We start from the raw sequence: 19,856 nt of genomic DNA, 5'->3' as shown, positions 1-19,856 counted from the left end.
AAGTGTTAAGAAATGCTTTTATTGGTGCTTCCATATCAAAAACAATTAAGAATCCTAAGACATATTCATAGGCAATGAACATTCAAAACATACAACATAAGCTACCAGGCGCAGACCGAACGATGCGATCCAATAAATTCACAACATACCAGCTGAGAGCAGTTCAAACATGAGTTCAATTGTTCGAAACTCCAGAAATCACTGGCTACCTCTGTATCATTGGCTAATTGCTGTGCTGTTAAAGATGAAGGGGGTGGTAGAGAAGTCATTACTGAACTAAGACCCCTTCAAACCGCTACAAGCCCCCCCCCCCCCCCAATGAACTTGCCTGTCATTACCCCTGATTGTTATCTCTAAAAACCCTGTGTGTGGTGCTAACGGGGGAGTGGGGGGCTGGGTTGTGTTGAGAGTGTCTTTAGCCCCTTATCATGGCCATTTTACCACAGATTCATCATCGATTAGACCTGGACAAAGGCTAAATTGGATGGGATACAAGAACACAGATTAGAGTGAGAGACAGGTGCTCAAACATGGAAAGGTTTGGTGATTACATGCAGATTGACTCTGAGATCGTCACCTTTGACCTTAATTCACGCCTAAGACGTCAGCCACAAAAACTCTGTCAGGGATTACAAATGTAAAGCAAGTGAGCTAGAAAATAGAATAGATCACAAAATCACAAGGTGTATTTACAGCAGACAGGAATTAAAATGAAAATATAACATTGTACGGCTTCTGTTGGTGGGCAGAAAGGCATAAATATTATGCCATATCTGATTCCCCAGGACTGCTTTGGGACAGTTGGTCAGTGCTTGAGGGATATAAAGGCCTGGAAAAGTTTGGCGAGGTTGACCTCAGAGTATCCGCTGGTGGCGAGGAGGTTGTCGGTTACATCCTTCAGCATTTTGTACACTTCCATTTCTCCTTTCCAGCCAGTCTTGAATCTCGCTGAGAAGAGAACCAAACAATACATTAAAAATCACCAGACTGTTCAAACTTTTTGATGCCAGGGAGCCCCAAATATCATGATCCCCTCACAAAGGACCCCTTCCCTAAAATATAAAGCCATCTATATATTTTCAATGCATAAACATCCATTTATACTGTATAAAAATGCTCATAAATGATGGAAAATTATTAATAGAAAAATAAATGAATAAATATATTTGTAATATTTATAATAATAATAAACAAGATTAATAATATTAATAATCATATTATATCTTAAGCTCCAATTGTGTTTTTATGAGGTCATGGTTAAAGTTTGCATGGTTAGCATGGTATTGTACAGCCAGTCTTTCGAAAGTAAAAATATTAATCACTACAAGTGTGACACGTCCCCAAACATACATTTGGTCACAAATATATTTTAACCAGATTTTTATTTTCTCCCACCTGCGTGCCATTAAAAAAAAAAAAAAAAAAAAACCCAGCAGCAGACAGGGTTGGAGTGGATCCATACCGAGTCAAAACTGATTCGAAAAGAAAAATATCAGTCATAATATCGAACTATGCTCACGGACATGTGCTTCGAGAGGTCTATCAAGTATCATTTCAAATGAAAGTCTTTGAGAATCGATAAGGAACCAGCAATCCAGACAGTTTGAGGGTAGAGCGCTGGCGAGAGGGGCTAGGTGTCTGCAGAAGCTAAATAGACTCTTCTGCCAGGGGTCCACGGGGTCATGCAATCGGGTCGATATCCAAGGTCATTTATCCCATCAGGAGGGCCTTCAATACCATAGAGACGATAGAGGAGTCACCGGCAGGATAGCAGGACTGAATGAGAATTACAGACTAAATCAAAAGCCTTTAACCAAAGACTTTTGTTAAAAGCAAGTCTTTGCTTTGAGAAGAGGAGATCCAGCCAAGAAGAACATTTACATGAATGTTCCTTGAGAATATTTAAATGCTCGGACTGAAATTCATGTTTATGCTTGAAAGACGATTGAATCTGTGCCCCTAAATGTTGTTGAGCACCCAACTGGTGCTGATGGTCCATTTCCATTAGCAGGTGCAAGAGAAACAGTTACAGAGTTGAGAAAGGTCAATCGCAGAAAATGGCCAAACCTGAACATCAAAAAAGGGGAATAGTATTCCAAACGCACCATCTGCAGAGCCAGTTACCATTATCACTTGTGCATTTTTACCTCCAGCAGAAGAAAGAGATGGTGAAAGAAAACAGAATGCTGGCACATAGAATAGGGAGAGGGGGACTATTTACCAGAGGAAAGAAAGAAAAAAAGGGGGGCTGGAGAAAGATGATGATGCATGATCAAGGGAAAGCAATCATGTCATCATTTTTGAAAGGTGGGAGAAAATAATTTTTTTCTCTTTCCCTCTTCTTCATTCTTTTCCCTCAATCACTGTGTGCAGAATTTATAAAAGAAACCTAAAAGCCACAGAGGTTGTCAGAGACCTCGCGTTCCCTCCCGGCCCGGCAGGGGTCGCATTTAAAATAAATAGCATTTTTAAGAGGGAGAAAAGATGTGAAGAGATAGTGAGGGAAGACGTGAGAAAAAGAGGTGAGCAGACAGCAAAAGAAAGAGGGGAATACAGAGCGGAAAAAAAAGAAAGAAGGCGGGTGCGACAGGACGGAGAAGATAGTCTGGGGAGAGGGAGAGAGAGAGAGAGAGAGAGAGAGAGAGAGAGAGAGAGAGAGAGAGAGAGAGAGAGAGAGAGAGAGAGAGAGAGAGAGAGAGAGAGAGAGAGAGAGAGAGAGAGAGAGAGAGAGAGAGAGAGAGAGAGAGAGAGAGAGAGAGAGAGAGAGAGAGAGAAAGAGAGTGTATCAGCTTCCATGTGCTCTAACAAGGTGTAAATACAATAACAAGCATGTAATTAAGTGAGCATGATGAAGTTAATGGGGATCATACATTCCATTTGGGCTGCTTATGAATATTCTATTAGATGTTATCAGGCAGCTGGAATAGCTTTTAATTTAATCATCATTCCGAGCAGAGAAAAGTTCTTTGTGCGAGTGTAATTGCACAGAATGAATAATTGATTTGACAATCGCACCCGCGGATTTCCAGCAGCTCAAGGCAGGCAGAGCGTGGGGGAGGAGGGATGGGGGAGGGCACACGCGTCGTGCCCTGAAGAGGTTGCCGAGGAGCTCGCCTGCAAATTGAGCACTATCAGTACACAGATAAAGGACAATTTCTATTTTATCAATGCAGTGAAATTACATTACTGCCTGAACATAATCACACTGCCCACACTTAAGAGGAGACAAGGCAGAGAGGGAGAGCGAATTAGAAAGAGTAAGAGATACAGAGAGCGACGGATGTTGAGAGCGGGAGAGAGAGAGGAGGAAATGGAACGGCGGGAGCAAAAGGGCTTGCCTAAAAGACGTTATGAATTGCTCTTCATGAAAAGAATGAAATCAGAGTTCAACATGATTTGGAAGTCATTGATATGGGATATCTAATTTTTTTGAAACCGCAGAAAAAACTGTTTTATTATGGAAGGACTCCTGCCGTGCATGAAATTGCCTCCACATTTAACTCAGTAGCTGCAATCAGGCAGAGGACTGTGGTTTACATGTAGATCAGACTCTAAATGTCTCATTTCTCACACGCGTACGCGCCGATATACACAAAGAAAAAGCACCCCACGCATGCTGCGTGCAGACACAATGCATGCGTGTGATATAATCCACTGGCGGAGCCACTAAGAATGTCGGTGAAGGCGGTTGGACAGGAGGATCATGGGAGTCAAATGTTCATTTTTACTGTCAGAAGACCAGAGACTCCACTGGGTCTGTAGATGTATGTTCCAGTAGAATTAGCCCAAAATAGAAGGTGCCCTAAAGGGCTGTTAATGAATTAAATCTGAATTATTAATTATTAATTAATTTAATCTATTAAAATCATAAAAATAAATTACATTTAATACATAAGTCTTAAATTTATTCTTCTTTATTTATTAGTCTTAAATGTTTATAATTTTTTTATTATTAGTTTATTACTAAAGTTTATTAGTTTATTACTAAAATTTATTAGTCTTAAATGTAAATGTAAATTTATTTAAGGCATTTATCAAATTTGACATCCCAACCGTTTTATTCTGTGTGATTTCTAAAGGCTATTCTGAATATGAGCAGAAGCCCAGGTGTCTCAATGGAATACACACAAAAATGCTTGGGGAGAACACACACCAAAAAAAAAAACATTTAATTCAAACTGAGACAGGATGTTTAAAAATAAAGTTTCATTAGCAGTTTTTGCATGGCAAAGGTTCAACTAGTATAAAAAAAAAAAAATCTACTAGCAATATTATCAATACCACCATAGCAATACTTTTTACTACTATTTTATGATATAAAATTAAACGATTGAGTTTATGTAGCAGCAGTATATATATATATATATATATATATATATATATATATACACACACACACACACACACATACATATATACATATTAGGGGTGTAACGGTTCACAAAATTCACGGTTCGGTTCGATTCGATACACTTGTGTCACGGTTCGGTACGGTACGTTTTCCATACAGCAAAAATAAATAAATGGCAGAGAAATTTCCTTGAATTAATTCTTTTTTTATTATTATTTTATTTAATGAAACTAACATCATAAAGTATGATTTTTTTATAAATTTTTTTTGTTGTTGCTTTTTTTACTGAGCAATAATGGAGCTATACTTGACTCTTCTTATGAGCATATAAAACAAAACAGCTCCTTGGATAAAATGAAATGTAATATTGTAGTAGCAGGCTAGTTATAAACAAAGGTTTATTTTAGTTCAGATTAACATTTGAGGGTAGCAATTGAATTCATAATGTCAAAATAAAACCGACGTAATGTTACTTGAAAGCATTATAGCCCACTATTCCTGACAAACTTCCATACCTTGCAGTTAGTGTTACTACAGCAAATCCATTCCACGGTGAATGTTGCTGATCTGTGGACACCGGCCAGTTCATTCATGGCACGATGTTTCTTCCTGGTTTCCACGTCAGCGCTGTTTGATCCGTTAATAACAGAGAAATGTGCATGTTTCTCACTAGATCTCGCAGCGATGTTATTACTTCAGTGGTGAATTCAAAAAGCATTTGAAATTCAAATGCTTTCTTTACTGGTCTGGATCTCTTAGCGCTGTGTGGTGTTGCTTGATCAGGCTCGCGCATAGGTCAAAACTGATAAACGGTCCACACAAACACAATAAGAGTAGCTCAGTTTCGTTCCTTACATTGCATTTGCCAGTTGATGTTGTGGTCGCGCCAGCCTCTATGAGCGAGCTTGCCACCCGCGACGCGCCTTCATTTGAAATAACTAAATTTTGGTCGGCAGAAAAAATGGTCCAACGAACCGTTCGGTACGTAATGCGTACCGAAAACCGAACCGAAAGCCTCGTACCGAACGGTTCGATACGAATACGCGTATCGTTACACCCCTAATATATATATATATATATATATATATATATACACACACACATACACATATATACATACACACACACAGAGATACACATACATACATATATATATATATATATATATATATATGTATGTATGTGTATCTCTGTGTGTGTGTATGTATATATGTGTATGTGTGTGTGTGTGTGTGTGTGTGTATATATATATATATATATATATGTATGTATGTGTGTATGTATATATATATATATATATATATATATATATATATATATATATATGTGTATATGTATGTATGTATGTATGTATGTATGTATGTATATATATATGTATATGTATGTATGTATATATACACATATACACACATATATATATATATACACACACACACACACACACACACACACATATATATATATATACACACATGCATATATATATATATATATATATATATATGCATGTGTATATATATATATATATATATATACACATACATATACACATACACACATACATACATATATATATACACATACACACATACATACATATATATAAATTGTATTAGTGCTATCAATCATTTAAAAAAAAAAGTATACCAATACTGCTATTGAAGTCTCTATGAAATAGATTTTTTCACTCAATTTTAGCCATTTATTATAGACATTCAGCATTACAGTATAATTAAAAGCTATCTATTTGAACATTTATTAAGCTTTAAAAAATATAACTTTTAATTTAAGTGAACTTAAAATTGAATAAAGTTATCAAATGCGTCACATACTTCAGTACATAAATTATAAATTAAATATAGATGAACACTTATTAAATCTACAAATGTTATCCAGTCAAGAGCAGTGATTTTTTCTTTTTCTTTTGTTCTTCGATTATCCTTAATGACAAACAGCAGCAGGTTTAATAGGCTGCTGTCACTTTAACACCTGACGCAGATCTGACACACTATAAAAAAAAAAGGTGCTGCCTTAAATTTTTAAGTATAATAACTTGAATGTTTAAGTAATTTCAACTTAAATTACATTAAACTCTGACTTAAATTAGTTGAATCTTGTATAACTTTAAAAAAAGAGTTGGAAATTGCTTAACCTATTTTAAGGAGTGAAAGCAATGTAAAAACATATGTTGTCATTACTTATTGATCATATAATTTTTTATACAGTGCACATCCCATTTTCTCACAACCCTTTATGTTCATTTAAGACTTCATTTAACTAATTTAAGAAGATACTCATCAAAACAGGCAACATTTTGTGTTTTTGTCCGTTCAAGCGCTATCTGCAGTGGCTTTCTGTGCGCACGAGTGTGTGCGCGCACAGATAGGAGTTTCACAGATGCGCACCAGTACCAGTAGTACTTTTATTGCGCTTGAATGGTTTAAAAGCATTTGCATGAATAAGAACGTGATCACATTGTACCGCTAGCCAAAGAATGGCTGGGAAAAAAACGGATGCTGCATTACATTTACATTTAGTCATTTAGCAGACGCTTTTGTCCAAAGCGACTTACAAATTGGGACTAAATTAAGCAAGTCATCGTGAAGAGGCAAAAACAACGCAAGAAGTGCTCAAAATACGAAGTTCAGGCATTATTCAGAGTAGCATAAGCCCGATAAGCGAGAATTTACAGGAAAATATATATATATATTTTTTTTTTTATGAGGTTAACTGTACGTTCACACCGCCACCGACTTGAGCTGCAAAGAAGCTCTGGCCGCCCTGTCAAGGACGCTTGTCAAAAAGTACGGGGAAGCTTGTTGACGCTTTGGCCGCTCTGAAGTCTATGTCACACCGTGAAATGTTATAATGACAGCATTTTTATAACCGTTTTGGTCACATTTGGTCGGGAAAAAATAATAATTAGCTATTATTATTGTCATTAATAGTGAGTGCGCGCGCGCGCGGCCGGGGCGGGCTCGCGGGCTCGCTCGCTCTCGCTCTCTCTCCTCGTTCTTATATATGCCCTGTCAAGCGCGCCGTGTTAAACTGACAGGACTTAAAAACACATGCAAATGATAAACTTTAACTCTATGGTTTAACTGTACAATTAATCCGATAATGATAAGAAACCCAGCAACGGCGATGATCAGCTTCTCCTCCATTTTCTCGGAACTAATGTTTTGGTAGGAACGAAAGTTTACATCGTATGTTTCTCCGGAATCAGCCAGCGCGAAGGACGTCTTCTGATTGGTTTCTGCCGTTTTGCCGCTGAACTGCGTCATAGCTCATTAGCATAAAGTTTAGCTACTTTCAACTTTCTGATTGACGCTCAAAACGCGACGCCGATGGATTTGACGCTCCTTGCAGCTGAGAGAAGCCAGCTTCCATTGAAAATGAATGACTTCCGGTAACTTTGGAAGCTCAAGTCGGCGGCGGAGTGAACGTACAGTAAGTGCTCACGGAAGAGAAGAGTTTTCAGCTCTTTTTTGAATGTTATCATGGATTCTGCAATCCGGATGCGGGTGGGGAGATCATTCCACCAGCATGGAACTGTGAATGAGAATGTTCTGGAAAGTGATTTTTTGGCTCTCTGTGATGGAACCACGAGACGTCGCTCGTTGACCGATCGAAGGCTTCTGGTAGGGATGTAGACTTGTAGGAGTGAGTGAAAGTAGGAGGGAGCTGAGCCTGTGACAGATCTGTAAGCAAGCGTCAATGCCTTGAACTTGATGCGAGCAGAGAGAGGTAGCCAGTGCAGTGAGATGAACAAAGGAGTGACGTGGCCCTCTTGGGCTCGTTGAAGACAAGATGAGCTGCAGCGTTCTGAATCATTTGTAGAGGTTTAGTTGCACATGATGGAAGTCCAGCCAGAAGAGCATTGCAGTAATCAAGCCTAGTAATGACCAGGGCCTGGACGAGAAGTTGTGTTGCATGCTCAGTTAGGAAAGGCCTGACCTTCCTGATGTTGTGCAGTGCAAACCTGCATGATCGAGCTGTCTTTGAAATGATATTTAACGCATTAATTGCGTTAAATATTTTTAATGCATTAATCAGAAAAATGAATTGCATGCGTTAACTCTGTAATTTGTATTTATTTATATATATATATATATATATATATATATATATATATATATATATATATATATATATATATATATATATATATATATATATATATATATATATATATATATAGTGTATTTATTTATATATGTACACTAATTGGACTTGATTTGGAAAGCCACACACCTGTCTATATAAGACCTTACAGCTCACAGTGCATGTCAGAGCTAATGAGAATCATGAGCTCAAAGGAACTGCCTGAAGAGCTCAGAGACAGAATTGTGGCAAGGTACAGATCTGGCCAAGGTTACAAAACATTTCTGCTGCACTTAAGGTTCCTAAGAGCACAGTGGCCTCCATAATCCTTAAATGGAAGACGTTTGGGACGACCAGAACCCTTCCTAGAGCTGGCCGTCCGGCCAAACTGAGCTATCGGGGGAGAAGAGCCTTGGTGAGAGAGGTAAAAAAGAACCCAAAGATCACTGTGGCTGAGCTCCAGAGATGCAGTCGGGAGATGGGAGAAAGTTGTAGTAAGTCAACCATCACTGCAGCCATCCACCAGTCGGGGCTTTATGGCAGAGTGGCCCGACGGAAGCCTCTCCTCAGTGCAAGACACATGAAAGCACACCTAAAGGACTCCAAGATGGTGATAAATAAGATTCTCTAGTCTGATGAGACCAAGATAGAACTTTTTGGCCTTAATTCTAAGCGGTATGTGTGGAGAAAACCAGGCACTGCTCATCACCTGTCCAATACAGTCTCAACAGTGAAGCATGGTGGTGGCAGCATCATGCTGTGGGGGGTGTTTTTCAGCTGCAGGGACAGGACGACTGGTTGCAATCGAGGGAAAGATGAATGCGGCCAAGTACAGGGATATCCTGGACAAAAACCTTCTCCAGAGTGCTCTGGACCTCAGACTGGGCCGAAGGTTCACTTTCCAACAAGACAATGACCCTAAGCACACAGCTAAAATAAAGACTTCACAACAACTCCGTGTCTGTTCTTGAATGGCCCAGCCAGAGCCCTGACTTGAACCCAATTGAGCATCTCTGGAGAGACCTGAAAATGGCTGTCCACCAACGTTTACCATCCAACCTGACAGAACCGGAGAGGATCTGCAAAGAGGAATGGCAGAGGATACCCAAATCCAGGTGTGAAAAACTTGTTGCATCTTTCCCAAAAAGACTCATGGCTGTATTAGATCAAAAGGGTGCTTCTACTAAATACTGAGCAAAGGGTCTGAATACTTAGGACCATGTGATATTTCAGTTTTTCTTTTTTAATAAATGTGCAAAAATGTCAACAATTCTGTGTTTTTCTGTCAATATGGGGTGCTGTGTGTACAATGAGAAAAAAAAAAAAGAACTTAAATGATTTTAGCAAATGGCAGCAATATAACAAAGAGTGAAAAATTTAAGGGGGTCTGAATACACACACACATATATATATAACAACGACTTAGAAATCCACTGCAGCAACACAAAATATTTTTAAAATCAAATAAAAGATTACAATTATAAATATCTAAAATAATACAAATATCCAAGTAGAAATAAAATAAAAATATATATATAATCATATAAAATAAAAATTTTTTAAGACGCATTAAAAACTGATTAAACTATATAAATAGAAAAAAGCTAGAGTAATTGCATTAACTACAGAGTAAATTTAGATTAGTGATCTATTAACAACCAAACTTTAAACATTACTGAGATGAAAACAATTAGCTGGAGGGGTCAGAGTGTGTCCAGTGGAGTGAATCTGACATTGTGGGTTGTGGCAAAGGGACAGGTCAGGGGCAGAGGAATGGGCATTCTCTACTGATTTCCTAGGATATAGATACTCGAGAGGAAGCACTCTCTTTCCTTTACCTTGCTCTCTGTGTCTGTGTGTCTGTGTGTCTGTGTGTGTGTGTGTGTGTGTGTGTGTGTGTGTGTGTGTGTGTGTGTGTGTGTGTGTGTGTGTGTGTGTGTGTGTGTGTGTGTGTGTGTGTGTGTGTGTGTGTGTGTGTGTGTGTAAGTAAGTGAGAGAGTGTGTACGAGTGTGTATTTGTGTGATGGGGGTTGGGACGCCAATTTCCATCAGTCTTTCCTCTCTGAAGGAATCAGGTAATCTAGTGAGGAAAAGACTGCAAATGGATAAAGCACTGACCAGCAATTTCACCATCAAGCAACAGAGGGATGAATTCACCACGGCCCTCCTCCATCACAGCCCTGCAATACATCCCACCAGACCCAAACCACAGCACCACCCCTGGCAAAGACAAAACACTGCAGTCTGTCCTAACAAACTCCATCAAGGCAGCATGTAATTTTAACACCTCTTTGGGCTTAACTTCCCAGACTGACCAAAAAGGTTCATTCAGCCCTTCTCATTGTTCACAATGCTTCCAGCGACCGTGGCCGAAGACAGCTGGAGACTTCTAACCTCCAGCCTTGGAGTCCAGCAGAAACAGCTCTCTCTTGCTCAATCTACCAGCAACGTGCGTCTCCAGTTATCTAAAGCTCCACAATAACAGCGGAGCAGACAGAATAGGGGGAAGATTGGTTTTTCTATTGTGCTGCTGGTCTGGCATAATGCCCACTTTAAAAGCAATTCCTCCGTCATCAGAGACAGACAGAAAATCTGGCAGATACGACACTAAATGTCTCATGGTGTGAGGAGGAGGTGGTTGGTAAATTACGAGAAGGCGTGCGTGTGTGTGTGTGTGTGTGAAGAGGGCAGCTAAAAGTTTTCTGAACTGTACTTTATTCCACTATCGCTTCCAAGCATTTCCATCGCAGTCAACAGCGGCAGACCACAGCTCAACCCTCTACCTTTGTTTGCTGTGCTCTGGTAATCGGTGTAAATGCATCGAAGAAAACACACTTTGGTTGTGGAGTGTTACAAGCTTCAACAAAGATCTACAAACACACCTTTCCAAGCCCTTGAGTGGTTTATTGTATGTTATGGTTATTTTAATTTTACAATTTGACCATTCAATGTTATGCCTCAGGTGTGACCAGCATTACTAACCTGCTTTTAATCTGTTTGACTAAACTCTTTTTGCATCAACGAATCATTATTTTCCTGTTAACCACTCTAAAGCTGCTTTGAAACAATCTATATTGTATAAAGCAGTGGTATTCAAATAGCGGTACATAATTGCGCCATTTTACTGTTTCTACAGTTTAAATTTAGTTGCACGTCACAACAACGGAGCGGTTCACACCACAAGCGCTCAAGGTTATGCTAATGATCTTTCGGTGCAACATCCTCTAATATTTTTATCTAGAGCCAAATGCGCCTCATTCAATCCCTTTCTGCTCCATGCGTGTTGCTTTCTCCCGATAAAGACGTTAAGCGCCGTATTACGAGCTGCAGATGACGTGGTTATTCAAACAGTAGCAGAATCACGGTGAGCAGAAAAATAATTACTTTTGCTAAAATGTTGTAGAAAACAAGAATGCAGCAAATACAATTATTTTTATCTGTCATACAGATGACTCTGACCGTTTAAAGTTGCAGACTTGTCATATACATAAACAGAGAAGTATCTCCAGCTACAATGTTCTTCCACAAGACGCATGCAGTTGTTTATTAACCGCTAGAGTGCCAAAAGTTATGGACTGCAGCTTTAACTAGACCAGGTTTGTGACAACTAAGTTAACGTGTGGCACCTTAAAGGGCCCCTATTATGGATTTTTGAAAATGACCTTTCTTGTAGTGTGTAACATAGCTCTAAGTGAAAGAATACATCCTGCAAAGTTTTAAATCTGAAAGTGCACCGTATATAAAGTTATTGTCTTTCAAAAGTAAGAGTCGACTCTGAGTCAATCGAATTAATTGTTTTTCAAATGAGTCATAAGCGGTTTCGTTGTGACGTCAAGACGAAACATTAGCATACTGCCCGCCAACTTATAGGGGAATTATCACCCTACATCACACAGGTTCTTCTGCGCATGTCGGGACCAAAAGTGGTAAAAAACATACGCGGAAAACATTCCGAAAACTAAATATAAACTCAAATATACATAAAATTTTTTTTTAAATCGAGCTATTAGTATTATTCTTATCCGTATCTGTGTAATTATCATCTGTTAAACGGGTCTTTCTGCAACCACGATGCGCGCGCATCCCGGATGTTTACAAAACTATAATTGGTCTATTGCGCGCGCAGACACCAGGGAAAACTTGAACCTCAAACCGGCAGCTGATTCCTGTGGATACTGGTCTGGATAGCAACGTCGAGAAGATGCTGTGCTCTACGATGTGAAGGTAAAGCCATTTTTTTTTTTTTTTTCACTGCCCAAGGACGAGCATGTTAAGAATCGGTGGTTAAAATTAATCTTTACCATGATACCACAGCAGTATAATCCTAAACTTTTGCTGTGTTCCCTTTATTTCACTGAAGACTGCTTCTCAAATCTCAGAGTCCAATGCAGGATTCGCAAACCGTTTGCTCTTGAAAGATGGTGTTCAAAAATACTTCGTTTTGAGTTTTATATTGTGCAGGTTTCCTGCTAACTGGCTAACTCACATTATCACTGTCTTACTTAAATACTTCTGCTAATCAGTTTGTGGGCCACTATTTCCTATAACGGTGTCTATTAATGCAGATTGCCTGTCATTCTCACTACTTTGAGGAAAGATTAAACATGGAGCAAGATTTGTTTTACCAACGTTTATGTTACACCAGTCATTCACGCTAGAGCTTGGCTAATGTAAACATTGTATACATGCACTGTTATTGAGTTTCCACATGTTCACTGCAATATATTACAAAAATACTCAGTAAATAAATCAATACAAGTAAAATAATCGATTTGTTGATGGACATGCACTTGTTAATGCTGATGGTGAGGAATTACAGTTGCAACATCTCATAATGTACCTCAAACTGAGTAGCGTCCTGCTTGAGTCATCCTTGCGATGGAGGTTCGGGTTGAATAACTAGTTCTTCCAGTGTTTCATCATAGGACTCGCGCTCGCATTGATATGGTAAAATCGACGTCATTGTTCGTTACTGTGTTTATTGTACGGTGTAAGAAGCCTCAGGACAGCTGACGTTGTTATGGCAATGGGCATTTTTGTTTTCGACGCACTCGAGCTGTCTGGCCAATCAGAGCAGAGTAGCTCACAGAAAGGAGGGATTTAGAGAGATTGATTCATTTGACGAGTCGTTTGAGAATCATTGAAAAATGTGATGATGTGCAAATGTATATTATGAGGAAATTAAACAGTTTTTTGACCTTTGATGCATGTAAACCTGTTGTAGGAGACTCCAAAACAACATTAGAAAACTTTAAAATAGCATAATGGGACACTTTAAGACGTTTAGTTTTTTTTTCCATATTTAGCATGATAAATCAGCATATTAAGAGCATTTCATAATAATGTTATAATTTTTTCAGAATAATTGATTTTATTACTTTGAGCAAAATATAAAAATGGCCCATACTTTTCAGGTAAACCCTGCACCCCCAGTGTCTTTTCTAAGTCCCAAGGCCTTCTATGTGCCATACATGTAGATGTCTACATGTTAAAAATAAATAAATGCATAAAAACAGCCTGATAAACATCTGATCTAACCTTTTATATTTATATCCATTTGGGAGAATTCTTTTGGTAAAAAATCTTAGAAAATCACTGCTTTGGCTCTCGGGGCCCAAGATTCTTATCTTTGATGGCTATTTTGAGCGTTTAGGATTTTTTCTTTTACAAAGTACTACGGCTGCCCCGAAGGAAAGATTTTTAAACATTTTTGAAAGACGTCTCTTATGCTCACCAAGGCTGTATTTATTAGATAAAAAATAGTAAATTTTTTAAATAAGTTTTCTATTTGAATACATTTTAAAATCGAATTTATTCCTGTGATGGCAAAGGCTGCATTTTCAGCATCAATACTCCAGTCTTCAGTCACAAAAACCATTTCTCATTATCATTAATATTAAAAACAGCTGCTCAATATTTTTGTGGAAACCGTGATTTTTTTAAAGTTTTGTTTTTTGATGAATTTAAAGTTTAAAAGCACATTTATTTGAAATTGCATTTTGTAACACTCTCAACTTTTTTTGGTAACATTGTAACATTCTTAACTGTCACTTTTGATCGTTTTAATGCATCCTTAAAGAATAAAAGTTTTAATTTCTTTCAACAACAAACAAAACATACTGACCCTAAAATTTTGTGCGGTAGTGTGTTTATTTTGATATACTGTATATATGTATAGGGGTGTTAAGATCAAATACACTAATTACAAGCATAGATAAATACAGTATAACAAAGTTACAAAATGAAGTAAGGTCTAACTGTTGTGTATTCAGGTACAGACATGTAATACATTTATAGTACTCTATTATTCTTAATTTTTTTATAAATTATTAATAAGAATAAATTAATCTAATCCATAATTAATTATTTAATTTAACTGATCAGACATGTTTTTGATTACTGAAATCTGAATAAACAAAACAAATGGTTTCAAGTTTGTTATAATAAAGTATTCTGTTTTCATTCAAAGGTCATTTTAACTGATGACACTAATAATAATTGATTGTTTAATACTGTATACTGTGAAGTTTTGGTTATCATGGTTATCATTCCGTCCAAAATCGCATACCGTTACAACCCTACTAGCATTACTGGCGTAGCTTCATCATGAACTTTCCACCTAGCTTGTTGTAGCTAAACCTACAGTAAGAAAATACACTGCCATTATAGGGGTTCTGAATTTACTGTCTCAGAGTTACATCCCAGGGTCTAAATAAGAAACTGGACCAGGTAAAGGGAAGTACAAACCATGCAGCCCTGTAATTTCACCCCTAGACCCCTGTAAACCCTGTGGTCTATAATACAGTAATGTGTAGTATTATGGTGAGAGGGGAGATAACCATTCCAAGGCTATACTTCAAAGCCGTGTGTGATGTCCTCCCCTAATCCCACAATATATGTGTATGTGGTGGAGCTGCACATACATGTGACATGTTATAGCATAATAAATAAGATCCTTTAATCTGCTACACTAAATACAACTAGAAACCAAAAATTCCAAATAATAAATGGAATAAACAAATGGTTTCTGAGAACAATTGTGAAGGAAAAAAAAGAGGAGGAGGAGGACAGGAGTAGTAACGTCACCTCTCATTCCGCCTGGTGAAAATCAGGACTAGAGGGTTAAAATCACTCCTTCAGGAATTAGAGCCCCGGCTGCAGTGATGGGCAGTGTGGCTGACAGAATGCCACAGATTGGCCACAATTACTCACAGAAACAAGTCGAGAAAAAGTAAAGAAATAAAATTTCGCGAAGAAGCCAAGTCTATAATCATGTTAGGCCCCCGCCCCCCGATACACACTCTCCTCGGCCTGCTTCACATTCTGAGTGGTCATCTATTGATTACACATTATATTTATCTACGGCTCTCGCGCCCGCCTCGGAACCTCATCGGCACATGTAAAAATAAATAAATAAATGTATAAGTCTATTCCAAGAGGTCCTTTTTAATCAAGTGACATCAATCAAAAAGGATTGTGGGTAAGTAGCCACGGCTCGGCTAGCAGCGGCCGTGAGCGGTCTGGATCCTCCAACGGCCTGTTGAAAACATATGCTCCATGTCCCATTATTTATGAAGGGCTATCCTTTAGCCTTCTCTCCAATTACTCGCCCTATCATTTTCCAAAATCTAAAAACTGTTTTCAATCAACATAGCCAGCGCTATTACCGAAGGTCTACGGGATGAGAGGAGGCTCTCTCTCTCACTCACTCCCCTCTTCCTTCCAACTGATTGGACCGCTTTGCATTCCGCACCGCGCCATTCGGTGATTGAATCCGTCGCCTGAATTACGGCTGTCGACTTGAGGAGCTGAGGATTCTTAACCCAACCTAGTGACCGCCTCCAGCCGCTGTGAGGTGTGTGTGCGCGTAAGTGCACGTTGAGCCAGAAATATGTGCCGGACGAGCGCTTATAGGTAATGTTTGGGAGTGAATTTTCAGGCTAATTAGTAATAGCTGATGTTAATGCGAAGTCTTACATTTATCCTCAGCCGACAGGACCTTGTTGATGGCATATTCCCAGTCAAAGATGTATCTGTAGAAGCTCAGTTGGTTGTAGAGGGCTTTCTCTGAATACTAAAAATGAGAAGAAAAAAAGACAAAACACAGATTAAATCAGTTATCACAACATATAGGGTGATGACATAAAGAGAAAACTCCCAGGTTATGCTGAAAACTGAAAACGAAAACAAGATTAACAAGGTTTGTCTGAAGCTGGTCAAGGCACCAGACTAAATGAAGGCCAAAACCAATGGCTTTCGCCACCTGGTTCCAGACAAACTGATCTGTTAAACTCTGTGATATCATTACTACAGGTATAACATAGGGAACATTTAACTGCATTCAGCCATTTCCTCAGGTTCCTAGCTGATTTCTTGCAGACTTCCAACAAGAACAAATTTCATTGTACTGATGTCACAAGAATTACAAACCAATGCTACAATAAAATAAATGTAACAATATTGATAGAACAGACTAAATTCAATACCCCCATGCAAGCCAGCCACAGTTTTGGCACAAAAAAAACTGGGACAAAGTCTTACTGTCTCATTCAAGAACTGCTTAAAAAAAATTATAATAAAAAAATTAAAATAAAGTACAACTATCACTTTAACATTTTTAAAGCTCTTTACCAATTCTTTACTGACACTGCAGTAGCTGATTATTCCTTTGCATATTCAATACATAAAAAAAAGAGAGAACCAATTAGGTAAAATCATACTGATGTAGTTTAGTACTATGTGTTATTGTCCCAGGGAAAATGAAAGGCTGAAGCGTAATGAGATTGGTACGACTCAATCAGGGAAAGCTGGAGAATCACCTGTGTTAATTACAGCTGTGGAGACAGGTAGTGTTTGTCATATATTCTCCACTGTCACAGACAAAGACAAACACACACGCTCAGTCAAACCCAGAGTTTGGAGTCACAGAACCTGTGAAACTGTCTGATTGGCTGAAAACAGCCAGCATACTCCCCATCTTCTCTCCTGACAAAAGCAGGAAACGGTGTTTGGTTTGTAAATTCGGCTGTAATTACCGTTAGCCATGTGTCTAACTGCCAGAGGCGCGCAGGTCGAGCGAGAGAATAAAAGACATTGGGGAGGGAGAGAGAGAGGGAGAGAGAGAGAGAGAGACAGAGAGAGAGACAGACAGAGAGAGAGACGTTCAGCTCTGAAATTACCTCTTTCATAATAGTTTGTTTTGATAAGGCAGCGTGTGTGGATCTGATGAACAACTGTTGCTGTCAATTTGATTAGCCATTATACTTTTATGTTAATTGCTGTTATTGGGTCACAGTCTTTCTGTGTCACCATAGAATCAGAGCAATGTGGATGCCGGAGGAGTTTAGCAAGGGCTCTCTCTTCAGCACAACGGCTTTTAATTGCCCTCTACAGCTTCCGATGAGCCCAGCAGCTGTTGACCCATAATGCACTGGCTGGTCAACAGCAGTGCCTGTCGATGCAGCAATGCGGCCATAATGGAGCTCCTATAATCAGAGACAGGTCACCATGTGCACGCGAATGCACTCCGCTCAGCGAAGGAGATCGTGGACTAAAACCGCAGTCCAAGAAATAAGTGGATGGACATGCGAAGCAGGGCCAGGACGAGCCTCACAGCTGTGCTGACAGGTGTCAAAAGGGGTGTGACCAAGGCGCCGTCAAACGTTATTGAATTTAACCCCCACCCCACCCCACCCCACCCCGCAAACAGAGGCCCCTCCCTTATGCAGCTTTGCTCTGCTCAATGCTTTGTTCCTGTACTGACACCATTTCAATTTTCTCCACAAATCTGCAGCATTTTCGGCCCGAGTGACTGGGGAGCAAACCAGCTGTGAAATTGCCTCTCTCCTGAGACCCCCGCCTCATCCCCCCTTCTTGATAGAGACGTGGCAGCCAGTGCCGTACCACCAAACCTTTGCTACAGCCCAAACACAACCTGCCGGAAGAGCTGAATGGAGGGGAACAGAGAAAAGGTGTCAAGAGTGAGGCCTTATACTATGACCAAAGGGGTGTAAAAATTAAGTAGTTACGTTTAAAGACACTCAAAGAAGATCATTGGCCACACTTATGATGGGGGATCATTTAAAGACAGGGAATTGAAATGATTTAGCTGCTTACGATCACGTTGCTTATATGTAAAGGGAGTATAATGTCCGCTGAGCAGAGCAGCAGAGAAATTGGCTACTTTCAATTCGCACAGATCTGTGCAGCTGCAAAAGAGAGGACAGGAAAAAAGAAAAATCTCCAAACAGTTTTAATGAGGCTTAACAAAAAAAGCTCCAATCTGAGTTAATTTTAACGGGCTGAGCTGGAAAAGGAAGGCGATCGGCATCACAAGGTTTCATAACGAGTCAATATATGTAAATCTTTACAAGGCAAACACAGTGGGAAACAAAGACATTTAACTGAAGCGCCAGTTGATGTCTCCACTTTTTGTGCACATAATTTCTCCCCATTGAAAGGTATAATTGCCTGCTATTTGAAGATATTCATGCTCAATTTTTGAAATTAATTTCAATTGGGGGGAAATGTAGAAATGTCAGCTCCCGTGAAAGGGATTTGATTTCAATTATCCTTGCTCAAAGGACTGTGATTTCCAAATACACTTAAGCAAAATTATGACAAGAATTTTTGTTCCCAGAAATTCAGTGTTTAAAGAGCGATTAGACGATAAATGGACTGGCTTTGAATTGAAGTGAATGCGCCGGTTACCATCTGAAAGGCACTCAATTATCCCTGATTGCTCCTGTTATAATGTATCAAATAGAGATACCTGCTATTGCTGTAATTTGTGTGAAAATTAACATGCTGCAATTTCCACTAGAGGGAAAAAAGGAAGCCCTAATGGGTGCCTGAACGTACATCAATAAAATGGAGAGGGAGAGAGAGAGAGAGACAGCGGGTGGGGGTGGTTGGAGAGATCTGAGCGAGGGGAAAGCAGCTGAAAAAGAAAAACGGAGAGAGAGAGAGCCAGTGCAAAGAAAAAGAGAGCGCGGGGGAAAAAAATTTAATTTACTGAAAATATTATAAATTGCACCTGTGTACAACTCCTTCAAATTACCGGCCAATCAGCCGAGGGTGCCTATTACGCATCCATTTAATCTGGATACAATGGTAGTCAATGTCTCTGTGTCCGTGGAGACACCAGAGGAGACGCATTGCTGTCAGCCGAGCTGTAAAGCCCAGAACGACAGAGGGATGGTAGAGGGGTGAGGAAGTTAATGTTTTATTCAGCCAGCAGTTTAAACTGCCATCTCACCAGGCAGAGCGGAGGAAAGCTAAGTGGCTATGGTGACAAGAGAAATTGTCCTTTTGGGTTTCAACCTGTCGCCACAGAACTAGACGCAGAAATAAAGCACGAGAAGGAGGACAGAATTGGGGGGGAGAGATGTGTCTGTACTGG

The 19,856-nt window shown here is 39.3% G+C and overlaps 1 protein-coding gene across 2 annotated transcripts in view; it reads right to left on the bottom strand.

Annotated features, from left to right (window-relative positions):
• Window positions 1–19,856, bottom strand: part of pola1 (polymerase (DNA directed), alpha 1) — a 61,124-nt gene continuing 41,268 nt past the window's right edge. For both annotated transcript variants that reach the window (XM_082183236.1, XM_082183237.1), the window contains exons 36-37: window positions 16,433–16,529; window positions 1–948 (exon numbers count right to left, since the gene is read on the bottom strand). In XM_082183236.1, coding sequence (XP_082039362.1) covers window positions 806–948; window positions 16,433–16,529 — 240 coding nt within the window. In that variant the 3' untranslated portion in view covers window positions 1–805. The remainder of the gene's footprint in view (window positions 949–16,432; window positions 16,530–19,856) is intronic.

Source organism: Leuciscus leuciscus (genome assembly GCF_965113295.1).
Source record: "Leuciscus leuciscus genome assembly, chromosome: 11".
NCBI classification, from domain to species: Eukaryota; Metazoa; Chordata; class Actinopteri; order Cypriniformes; family Leuciscidae; genus Leuciscus; species Leuciscus leuciscus.
Note: the sequence above shows the minus strand (reverse complement) of the source record. Positions and strands in the feature narration are given on the sequence as shown.